The sequence below is a fragment of the Entelurus aequoreus genome, linkage group LG01, assembly GCF_033978785.1.
Source record: "Entelurus aequoreus isolate RoL-2023_Sb linkage group LG01, RoL_Eaeq_v1.1, whole genome shotgun sequence".
In the NCBI taxonomy this organism is placed as follows: domain Eukaryota; kingdom Metazoa; phylum Chordata; class Actinopteri; order Syngnathiformes; family Syngnathidae; genus Entelurus; species Entelurus aequoreus.
Window position 1 is genome coordinate 47778182 of NC_084731.1, and position 12794 is coordinate 47790975.

At 37.7% G+C, this 12794-nt stretch overlaps 1 protein-coding gene across 1 annotated transcript in view; it reads right to left on the bottom strand.

Annotated features, from left to right (window-relative positions):
* The window catches only part of dstyk (dual serine/threonine and tyrosine protein kinase), a 94300-nt gene that overhangs the window by 25987 nt on the left and 55519 nt on the right, over positions 1–12794 (bottom strand). The window contains exons 5-7 of the mRNA XM_062053492.1: positions 12288–12526; positions 12130–12213; positions 11883–12059 (exon numbers count right to left, since the gene is read on the bottom strand). Coding sequence (XP_061909476.1) covers positions 11883–12059; positions 12130–12213; positions 12288–12526 — 500 coding nt within the window. The remainder of the gene's footprint in view (positions 1–11882; positions 12060–12129; positions 12214–12287; positions 12527–12794) is intronic.

Here is a 12794-nt window from a genome sequence, read left to right on the forward strand (position 1 = left end):
CACCAATTCCATTGGCAGCAAAACGGGCCCAGAGCATAATACTACCACCACCATGCTTGACGGTAGGAATGGTGTTCCTGGGATTAAAGGCCTCATCCTTTCTCCTCCAAACATATTGCTGGGTATTGTGGCCAAACAGCTAAATTTTTGTTTCATCTGACCACAGAACTTTCCTCCAGAAGGTCTTATCTTTGACCATGTGATAGATAGATAGATAGATAGATAGATAGATAGATAGATAGATAGATAGATAGATAGATAGATAGATAGATAGATAGATAGATAGATAGATAGATAGATAGATAGATAGATAGATAGATAGATAGATAGATAGATAGTACTTTATTGATTCCTTCAGGAGAGTTCCCTCAGGAAAATTAAAACCTCAGGACAATTAAAATGTCAGTAATTGTATGGATGAAGGCAAACTGAGTGTTCACTTAGCTTCATTTCCGTTTCATATAACATCAAGCAAGTTCACTTCCTGTTGTAGACACCTCTGTGATAAGAAATATGTTAAAAACACATTCTAAAAAATAACATTTGACATGTGATTAATTGTATTTTAGGAGTGTATATGTCAAAAATTAAATAAACAAATGTTTCAGCAGAGCTGAATACTTTAGTTCAGGGGTCACCAACGCGGTGGCCGCGGGCACCAGGTCGCCCGTAAGGACCAGATGAGTCGCCCGCGGGCCTGTTCTAAAAAAAAAAAAAAAAATTGTTGTTTTTTTTTAATTGTTTTTTTTTTTTTTAATTGTTTTTTTTTTAAAATTAAATCTACATAGAAAAAACACAAGATACAATTTCAATCAGTGCATCAACCCAAACAACCTCCCTCCATGCACACTCAACACACACCTTCATTCATGTACACAGAAAACAATTAGGGAACACAACAGGTTGCATATAATTTATAAACAAAACTACATTTTCAAAATAAGCATTTATATACAGTCCAGATTATGTCCAGGTCACTCAAATTAGGGAACACAACAACAGATATCATATAATCTATAAACATAATTATACTTTCAAAATAAGCCTTTGAGGACTTCTCATCTTTTTTTTAATGTTTTTTGGCATCATCATCGTTTTCAACCATGTAACTTTCTAAAGTTAGAAAATACTGAATAAATGTTTTAAAGAGAGTAATACTAAGTGAATATCTGTTTTTGGCCTTAAAAATAAACATTTTACGGAGTACTATAATTAAATTGACTAAATCATGATTGTCAATGAACTCTCCTAAAATAACAGAAACCACATTAAGCTTCATTAACAAACCAATCCTTAAACACATTTTTTCAACTTCCACCCAAAACAAAGACACAATATGACAATACCAAAACAAATGCAGGGTGGATTCAGACTCCTGACAACAAAACCGGCAATCATCTGACTCTGTCATATTCCATCATTTTAACATTTTCCCTGTGGGCAAGAAGTTATAAATAATTTTAATTTGAAAATAACGATTTTGCACATCGATAGTAGTTTTATAGATTAGTTTGAATATGACATCCCATGGCAACGGGCAGTCAAAAAAGTCCTCCCATTTTCCATGTGTTTTATGGGGCAGCCTTCGAAGGTTTCTTTATTAAATAAAAATTATATATTTTTCTATTTATTTTAGTTCCTTTTTGCCAACTAGAATTTCTTATTAGAGGTTTACAAACTAATAATTTAGTAGTTCCATAATTAATTATTTGTTTCCATCTTTTCCCAATTACTCCAGTTAGTTGATAAAATGAAAAGCTTGAGCAACCATCACCATACATAGTTCTAAATTCATCATACTTCAACATTTTACCATTCTCATTGATAATATCATTGACAAAAATGATTCCTCTTTCAAACATATTTTTCCAAAAGAAAGGCTTTCCATGTATTACAATATTAGAGTTCATCCATATTATCTGCTGCAAAATATCGTCTCTTTTTTCTGGCACATAAAATTGAAAACACCACTATGAGTGGATTGTTTCCTTTATGAACCCCGCCATGTTTCCCAGCAGACTCTCTACATAAGAAAAATGGGAGGGGATCACTTGTAAAAAAGGATACAATTTCTTTTGATACAGTACATGTTTTTTGTCCAAAAGGACATTTGTGTACCACTCAATGTTTAAATACATCTTTGGAACAATTGATGCTTTTAAAGACAGACACATAGCTTCAAGGTTGAGAAGTTTCAGGCCCCCATATTCATACTCTTTGTACAAAACCTTTCTTTTAATCTTTTCTGGTTTGCCGTTCCAGACAAAATCGAAGACCCTCCGCTCATAAATCTTAAAAAAGTTTTGTGATGGAGCTGGTAATGACAAAAACAAATAAATAAATTGAGGAATAATTAACGAGTTGGCAATAGACATTTTACCATACAAGGTTAGGGATTTCCCTTTCCATAATTGCATAATTTTGTCCAGCTTTCTTAGTCGATTATCATAATTTACTGAGCCTAGATCTTCCAGATTTTCTGGGACAACAACACCAAGTATGTTAACTGGTCCATCTGTCCACAAAACAGGCACTTTGCATTCCATTCGAAAGGACGTTCCCTTTAGATTTCCGATCCTTAACATTTTACATTTATCATAATTAAGCTTAAGGCCAGATTGCTGTGAAAATATGTCCAAAAGATTAAGAAGGTTCCGCAAACAATGAGGAAAAATCTTATCTTTGTGAATCAGCCTTTTCTGACATGAACTTCATCAAGAACAAACACAGAACACGCCTCACTGATGCACATCTGCAAGACTCACTCAGAGTTGCAGTGTCAAGTTACACACCAGAGTACAACACACTAGTTAACAGCATGCAATGCCAGGCTTCCCACTAACTGACAAAGAAACAGATAACAGATTTGGTGTCCAGTTCAAAGTGTGACATGATTTAAAAATTTGAGAGTTTACTTTTGTATTTTACACGAGTTATTATTTGTACAAACATGGTGCAAAGTAATTTATGATTTGTTAAAAAATGTTAGTGGCTAGCTAGTTAAAATGGGATATTGTGATTTCACAAGACTGTCTTAGAAGTGATCATTTGAAAATGTTCAATTTGAAAAATGTGCACTTAGAGAAAATATAAAAATAAAGTGTTGCATATTGATATTTATCTGTTTCTATATATATTTATTGTGAGAAATCATTAAGATGATCAGTGTTTCCACAAAGATAAATATCATTAATTATTAATAATAACAGAGTTAAAGGTAAATTGAGCAAATTGGCTATTTCTGGCAATTTATTTAAGTGTGTATCAAACTGGTAGCCCTTCGCATTAATCAGTACCCAAGAAGTAGCTCTTGGTTTCAAAAAGGTTGGTGACCCCTGCTTTAGTTGCTCAGAAAGTACAATGTTTATATAAGTTTGGGGTATGTCATTTAATGGGGTAAGACATTAATGTGTCTTGTTTTCATATTAGCATTTAAGATAGCTAACGAGCTATCAAAAGTGTGTAGTTTAAGAGTTTATGAAAATGTAGTTATCAATCACAATTTTTCGATCATTTCAATTTAAAACCGTTGGGAGTTTTATTGCCTGCTTAGGCTGCTGCCCCCGCGACCCGATCTCGGATAAGCGGAAGAAGATGGATGGATGGATGGATGGATGGGAGTTTTATTGCAGTTATCATTATTACTGTTGACCGTTGCATTCCTTCTGTCAACTTCACTTTTTCCTTGGCGAGCCGCGTTAATTGTCAGAGTGTGGGCAATGAGTCTGCGCCGAAGAAGAATGCCCGCTGTCTATATTTAGCGAGTAGAGGTACATATTAAAAGTGAAATAGAGGTAGGTGTATTTTGTGTCATTAATTTATTTGGTATTCAAAAACAAGCAGTCGCGATAGTATTCCCCGAACAAATGAGATCTGCTACCACTAGCCCAGGGAGTTTGCATTACCGCAGGGCGCAAGCCAACCTTTATCACTTCCATAAGTGCTAAGAAAACACATCTTAGAGACATTCTTTGTCGTTTGGCAACACTTTAAATACCACTGCTTTACTTATTTCACCAGGAAGGCAAAGTGTGGCCTGGGGGCAATTTGCTAAATGCACCTCTTTTTTATGGCACATTGGAGAAATAAAATAAACAAAAAGAACAGGAACATTTTTAAACTAGACCAAAATACCGTATTTTTCGGATTATAAATCACAGTTTTTTTCATAGTTTAGCCGGGGGTGCGATTTATACTCTGGAGCGATATATGTGTGAAATTATTAACACATTACCGTAAAATATCAAATAATATTATTTATCTCATTCACGTAAGAGACTAGATGTACCGATAGAAGAGGAAGCGGCGCATTGTCTACCTTTGGAGTTGACAGAGTTGTTTAGAAGCGACACAGAGGAAAAAGATTTCATCGGATTTAGCGATTAGGAGTGACAGATTGTTTGGTAAACATATAGCATGTTCTATATGATATAGTTATTTGAATGACTCTTACCATAATATGTTACGTTAACATACCAGGCACGTTCTCAGTTTGTTATTTATGTGTCATATAATGTACACTTATTCAGCCTGTTGTTCACTATTCTTTATTTATTTTAAATTGCCTTTCAAATGTCTATTCTTGGTGTTGGATTTTTTCAAATAAATTTCCCCAAAAAATGCGACTTATATTCTAGTGCGACTTATATGTTTTTTCCCTTCTTTATTATGCATTTTCGGCCGGTGCGACTTATACTACGGAGCGATTTATAATCCGAAAAATACGGTACATAGCGTAATGAACAAATGCTGAAATGTTGATATTAATTAATAAAAACACAAAGATTTGTCTTTAAATACATGTTTTGCCTTTTTATTAGCCTATTTCATTACAAATGACATGACGTCACGCTACCGCCATATTGCAAGAATATTAATAACAATACTGTTTGTTTTCTATACTTGAAGTATCCCATGTATGCCCTTACAATGAAGAATGTTTATTGATGATATATCCTGTTTAAATTGGAACGAGGTGTGCAGTGAGGAAGACCCTGAGGCTGCACTGGACTCATTTATGTTAAAGTACATGAGTGTTGTGGACAAGCATGCCCCTTTGAAAAAGTTTTCAGTCAAAACTAAGTCTGCCCCATGGATTGATAATGGACTTAGAAGTTTAATGACAGAAAGAGACATGGCTAAAAAAGCCTCCGTCAACTCAGGTTTAATTGATGACAGGCATAAGTACTGTTCCTTAAAGGCCTACTGAAATGAATTTTTTTTATTTAAACGGGGATAGCAGATCTATTGTATGTGTCATACTTGATCATTTCGCGATATTGCCATATTTTTGCTGAAAGGATTTAGTATAGAACAACGACGATAAAGATTGCAACTTTTGGTATCTGATAAAAAAAAGGCTTGCCCCTACCGGAAGTAGCGTGACGTAGTCAGTTGAACATATACGCAAAGTTCCCTATTGTTTACAATGATGGCCGCATGAAGTGAGAGAGATTCGGACCGAGAAAGCGACAATTTCCCCATTAATTTGAGCGAGGATGAAAGATTTGTGGATGAGTAAAGTGCAAGTGAAGGACTAGTGGGGAGTTGAAGCTATTCAGATAGGGAAGATGCTGTGAGAGCCGGGGGTGACCTGATATTCAGCTGGGAATGACTACAACAGTAAATAAACACAAGACATATATATACTCTATTAGCCACAACACAACCAGGCTTATATTTAATATGCCACAAATTAATCCTGCATAAAAACACCTGCGTGTTTGTTACGCTAGCTCCTCTGCTAGCTCCTAGCTCCATAGAACACGCCAATACAATTCAAACACCTGATCAACACACACAATCACTCAGCCCAAAAGACCGTTCACCTAACCCAAGGTTCATAAAGCTTATATATTTTTAAAAAGTTACGTACGTGACGCGCACATACGGTCAAGCTATCAAATGTTTAGCAGCCAAGGCTGCATACTCACGGTACCTGATATTCAGCTGGGAATGACTACAACAGTAAATAAACACAAGACATATATATACTCTATTAGCCACAACACAACCAGGCTTATATTTAATATGCCACAAATTAATCCTGCATAAAAACACCTGCATGTTTGTTACGCTAGCTCCTAGCTCCTCTGCTAGCTCCTAGCTCCATAGAACACGCCAATACAATTCAAACACCTGATCAACACACACAATCACTCAGCCCAAAAGACCGTTCACCTAACCCAAGGTTCATAAAGCTTATATATTTTTAAAAAGTTACGTACGTGACGCGCACATACGGTCAAGCTATCAAATGTTTAGCAGCCAAGGCTGCATACTCACGGTACCTGATATTCAGCTGGGAATGACTACAACAGTAAATAAACACAAGACATATATATACTCTATTAGCCACAACACAACCAGGCTTATATTTAATATGCCACAAATTAATCCTGCATAAAAACACCTGCGTGTTTGTTATGCTAGCTCCTAGCTCCTATGCTAGCTCCTAGCTCCATAGAACACGCCAACACAATTCAAACACCTGATCAACACACACAATCACTCAGCCCAAAAGACCGTTCACCTAACCCAAGGTTCATAAAGCTTATATATTTAAAAAAAAGTTACGTACATACGCAAAAAAAAGTTGCGCACATACGGTCAAGCGATCAAATGTTTAGAAGCCAAAGCTGCATACTCACAGTAGCATGTCTGCGTCTTTGTCATCCAAATCAAAGTAATCCTGGTAAGAGTCTGTGTTGTCCCAGTTCTCTACAGGCGTCTGTGTATCGAAGTCAAAAGTCCTCCTGGTTAGAGTCTCTGTTATCAGAGTTCTTCCATCTTGACTGCATCTTTCGGGAATGTAAACAAAGAAGCGCCGGCTGTGTACTGTTGTTGCTGACTACGTTCGAAAAATACGTCCATTTCGCACCGACAAATTTCTTCTTTGCTTGCTCAGCTTCCTTCTCCATAATGCAATGAACATGATTGCAACAGATTCATGAACACAGATGTCCAGAATACTGTGGAATTATGAAATGAAAACAGAGCTTTTTCGTATTGGCTTCAATGTGGAAGGCATACCCGTGTTCGCCGGGCTACGTCACGCGCATACGTCATCCTCAGAGGCGTTTCGAACCGGAAGTTTAGCGGCAAATTTAAAATGTCACTTCATAAGTTAACCCGGCCGTATTGGCATGTGTTATAATGTTAAGATTTCATCATTGATATATAAACTATCAGACTGCGTGGTCGGTAGTAGTGGGTTTCAGTAGGCCTTTAAGAAACCAGGTCACAAAGTTAAACAAACTGAAAAAAAGGGAATATTACAAACAGAGGTTACATGATGTGAGATATGATAGCAAAAACTTATGGAATGTTTTGAATTAAATCATGGGTAGAAAGAACAATGTCTGTACACCTTTTGTGGAATCAAATGGGTTGGTACTCACTAAGCCATGTGACATTGCAAATCATTTTAATAACTATTATGTTGACAAGGTATCTCAATTAAGGCATGGTATGCAAACTGTATATCCAATAACAACAAATCAGCTGACCTCATTAGGAATATTATAATGGATAAGGGCTGTGAATTCAATTTTCATCAGGTTGAAGTCAGTGAGGTTGAGAGGTTACTACACTCTCTTCTGGACAACAAAGTAGCTGGTGTAGACAACCTGTATAGTAAATTACTGAAAATGACTGCTGGTATCATATCAGTGCCTGTTTGTCATATTTTTAATAAATGTTTACAAGTGGGCCTGTGTCCAAAGATATGTAAGGTGGCTAAGGTTACTCCTCTACATAAGGATAAATGGGTTATATGATAAATGGGTTATACTTGTATAGCGCTTTTCTACCTTCAAGGTACTCAAAGCGCTTTGACAGTATTTCCACATTTACCCATTCACACACACATTCACACACTGATGGCGGGAGCTGCCATGCAAGGCGCTAACCAGCAGCCATCAGAGGCAAAGGGTGAAGTGTCTTGCCCAAGGACACAACGGACGTGACTAGGAAGGTAGAAGGTGGGAATTGAACCCCAGTAACCAGCAACACTCCGATTGCTGGCACAGCCACTCTACCAACTTCGCCACGTCAATACCAAATTGGCTTTCAATGAGGGCAATTCTAGACAAATAAGCATCCTACCTGGTTTATGTAAAATACTGGAGAAATGTGTGTATGCACAAATTCAAGCTTACTTTCAATCAAGTGGGCTAGCAACTGATTCTCAACATGCATATAGAACGGGCCACTCTACGTCCACTGCGCTTATACAAATGACGGACGATTGGCTTAATGCAATAGATAATTCTATGTTGGTTGGAGCTGTGCTGTTAGATTTTAGTGCTGCATTTGACGTGATTGACCACTCTCTTTTAGTTGAGAAACTTAAATGTTATGGTTTTAATACTTCGGCTTTAATGTGGATACAGAGTTATTTGTCCTCAAGATCACAACAGGTGTATCTTAATGGCAGCTTGTCTAATAGCAGAAGTTTGGATTGTGGTGTTCCACAGGGAAGTTGCCTAGGACCTTTACTTTTTTCTATATTCACCAATGATTTACCTTGGGCTACCGGGCGTGCAATATTGGTTCTTTATGCTGATGATGCAACCTTATATCATGCTGCACCATCATGCAGTGTACTTAATGTAGTATTGAGTGAGGAACTAAAAGCTGTGCATGACTGGACAGTATGTAACAGACTTGTCCTTAACATCTCAAAAACAAAAAGTATTATATTGGGGACTAGGCAAGGGTTATCTTGTGACCCAAAGTTGGATCTGAGGCTAGGTATTTCAACAGTTCAACAGGTCAGAAGTGCCAAGCTCCTTGGAGTGATGCTGGACTGCACTCTATCCTGGTCAAAACATATCAGTGATATAATTACAAAGATGGGAAGGGCTGTTGGTATTTCCAGGAAATGTGCTGCTTTTGTTGATCCACCTCTTCTTTGTCAGATTTTTAAGAGATTAGTCTTGTGTCATCTTGACTATTGTTCTACAGTCTGGGCGTCTGCTGCAAGTGGTGAGATCAGTAAGCTCCAGATTGTCCAGAATAGAGCAGCAAGGCTGGTTCTTGGTTGTTCACTAAGAACCAATGTGAACCAAATGCATGCTTCTCTTTCCTGGCTAAGAGTGCAGAACAGGGTGTCAGCTAAAACTCTTATATTGTTCAAATCAGTAACCGGTAGTAAAACTCCTGCTTTTCTCATGGCCCAAATAGTTCACAGTAGCACTATACATAATCATAATACTAAGGCGTCCAGTGAGGGGGATTTTGTACTCCCTCGTCCCAGGAAGAATGCTTTGCGGATATTTTTTATTTATAGATCTTTATCGCTCTGGAATAACCTGCCTCAAATTCTCACCGGCATTGAAAGTAAACAGATTTTTAAAAAGAAAGTAATATTTTATCTGAGTCTTTAAATTAGTTTGCTCTTTGATGGTTTGTTTGGTTTTATATTGTGTAGTTATATTTATATGGTAATTATTATTCTGTGACTGTAAATTGTTTGCTTGTTTTCTTATTGATGCTTTTATTCTTTATTTTTTTCTGTATTGTGTAGTTATAATTATATGCTTTTACTTGTAATTGTATTGAATTGTGGACCCCAGGAAGACTAGTGGGTTGTTGAGGCAACCAGCTAATGGGGATCCTTAATATAAATCAAATCAAATCAATGTGTAGTGTTGCATGTTTAGCTGTTCCCTGCCTCCAGTGATGATGCTACTTGTACAAAAGATAGCTTATTTTTCACCATGGAGGCGAGCGTTGGTGACTTAAAAGTGTCTTTGCACTGTGTAGGGACAATAGCTGCTAGCTTGTCCAGTTGTCTGTCAAATTTACGGGACACAGCTAGAATGTCATCAACATGCATTATCACAATATGATGATATTATTAAACGCTCTACCGTCGGCCAAATTGCTATCATTTATATCATATAGATCGTGATACCCTAACAACAAACAAAAATAATTTCCATTCTACTCATGTCTGTGGTAAAAGTCATAACTTTTACATAACTAGTATCGTTTATGTCGACAACCACTTATGCTGACTTGAGTCAGCCAGTCTCAGGGGCGTCAAAATTAAAGTAATAATAATAATTCCACTGTATAGAAAGATAATAAGGCGTGCATGATCTTTATTATGAAGAAACAAGTCTATATTTTATGGTTATTTTGTATATGAAAAAGTATTCATGATCAGTTCTAGTGCACTTAAATAAATATTTTGTTCTAAAAATGGGTGATCACGTGTTGGCGAAACAAAGCTAAAATTATATAAAAATGGAATGCTGCATGTCCTTAAAGCTGAGCACAGCTATTCATCTCACTTACAGCACAGCACTGTGAATTACAACACCTTCATGACAACATACCTTAGCAACTATCTATTATTCACTTGCTGCTCTTACTGACACGGCCATGACGGCGTCAGGTTACCCTCAATGTCACAAATTCAAGTGTCTTGGTCACACGTGCTTGGGCAACGTGATGTTGTTAGTGAGCCAAACAAGCTCTCATGTGATGACAATACGATGCATGAACTGATTTGAGGCGGGAACAGCTATTTGAATACCTAAGTCAAATCGATTTGAGGACGAGCGATGCGGAAACCGCTGCTGGCGTACCGTGATGTGGGATCTTTGTGTACGCTTTTTTTCCTGAGATCAGTAGAGAATCCATGTTACGCTTACACAATGTTGTATCGTAACGTGACGTTGTCAATGCCTCGTGCGTACGTTGGAGCAAGACGATTATCCAATAAGTCTTTTTAATTTTTTTTTTACAATTCTGTCTTCAATAAAGTTAAAGTTAAAGTACCAATGATTGTCACACACACTAGGTGTGGTGAGATTATCCTCTGCATTTGACCCATCACCCTCACCTCCTGGGAGGTGACGGGAGCAGTGAGCAGCAGCGGTGGCCACGCCCGGGAATCATTTTTGGTGATTTAACCCCCAATTCTAACCCTTGATGCTGAGTGCCAAGCAGGGAGGTAATGGGTCCCATTTTTATAATCTTTGGTATGACTTTGAACTCACAACCTACCGATCTCAGGGCGAACACTCTAACCACTAGGCCACTGAGCAGATGGCAATAAAAATATTAAGGGTTTAGGTTAGTGCAGAACCAGAGATCTGGTTCACCCCCAAAATCTAATCTAATGTTCTCTCTTTCAATTCGGACATTTCCTGGAAGTTAAAAAATCTATATTATATCGTTAGAAAAAGTATTGTGATGCATTGCTGTATCAATATTTTTCCTACCCTTCCCAACACATTTTATAACATATTTGTCATTATTGAAACTCTTCCTATTTAAATAAAATATTAACATTTTTGTTATGATATATACATTTTTCACATTTTAAAATTGCAACCTAAATACTTTTTTGTTGTAGTAACTTTTTATGTGAAGTAAAAAAATATGACTTCTTTTTTTGTAATATTGTGTTAATATTTTGAACAACTTGTACTTTTTTGCTTTCATTGTAAAATTGTGACTATTTGTTCAGGCTTTCTGGCATCATTTTAATACCGGTCTGTGTCTTGGGGCCGTGCAGCGTTCACATTTGAGATTAAGTGGACCGATCTGCTTCTTCCAACTCCTTTTCAGACATGTTGAAACATGATATTCCTGATTGTAACTTAGTAAGTATATTCAAAACCAACTAAACCATTAACATTTTTCGCCTGTCAGGGTTCGTCACAGTGAGTCAATTGCAAGAATGGTTTCGGCTTTGTTTTTACTTATACAACCCAGGCAGGGAATCATACCCTCATGATGTCATGATTGGCAGACAATTGTCAGTTGTACAAAAGTGTACAATTACATCACCATAGATCATTACCGTATTAAATAATTTGCTGAATGTGTGAAAAAGTGAGTGAAAAACGTAAAATAATGTTAACCTGGCGTAAAGATGCAGCAAAGGCCTCGTGGGAGCTGTTGAGACGGGTTCTGAACTGGGAGCAGATGCTTCGGGCCAGTTTGGCAGCGCTGAGACTTTCAATGGCATCCTGGGCTACTTTACGCTTCCACTCTGGCGAGATGGCAGGAGGGTTCACGAACGTTATCCTGTGGATGATCTGGGAGAGACGCATGGCACGTTAGCTGCGTGGTGTCCAACTTGCAGCACTAGATTAGCAAATTGTTCACCTGTTTGATTTGTTCCCAGACGAGTCGCGTAACCGAAGATCCCGAATGGAAGGTTACTTCCACGTGGTAGGCGGCGTTTAATAGCTGCAGGAAGCAAACACACATCGTTATACTACAAGTTTGCAGAGCGACGAAAAGGAGACAGAAGGTGCACTCGCCTGTTTCAGGTGATTGGAGGTGATGTTGTGCACGGACGTATCGTTGTGGGACTTCTCCAGACTGCTGAGACATCGCTCCAATGTGCCGACAAAGCTTTCTCTCAAGTAGTCCACAGAGCTGATGAGCTTGTTGGCCACAGCCTGATTCAAACGCACCACAATCAGCTCCTGGATCTGATGGATGCAGGACTTGATCTCCTTCGACGTCACTGCATCGCCACTGGTCGTTACGATGACGTCTGCAGTCAAAAGAGCTTGACTGATTAAAACAGCGGGCTTCTAGATTTAACGAGCAGCTGCGAGCATAAAGTACAGTGTTCTCTCGATTATCGCTGAGGTTAACTTCCACGCAAATTTTGCTATTTACTTTATGATTTCCATGAATATTGTATGCATTTAAGGTATTTGTAAAACCTCTACATTAGGGCTGTACCAGTATTACGAATTATACTGGTATATTTTATAAAAAGGTATCCATTTGAGACAATATCAACATACCGGTATATG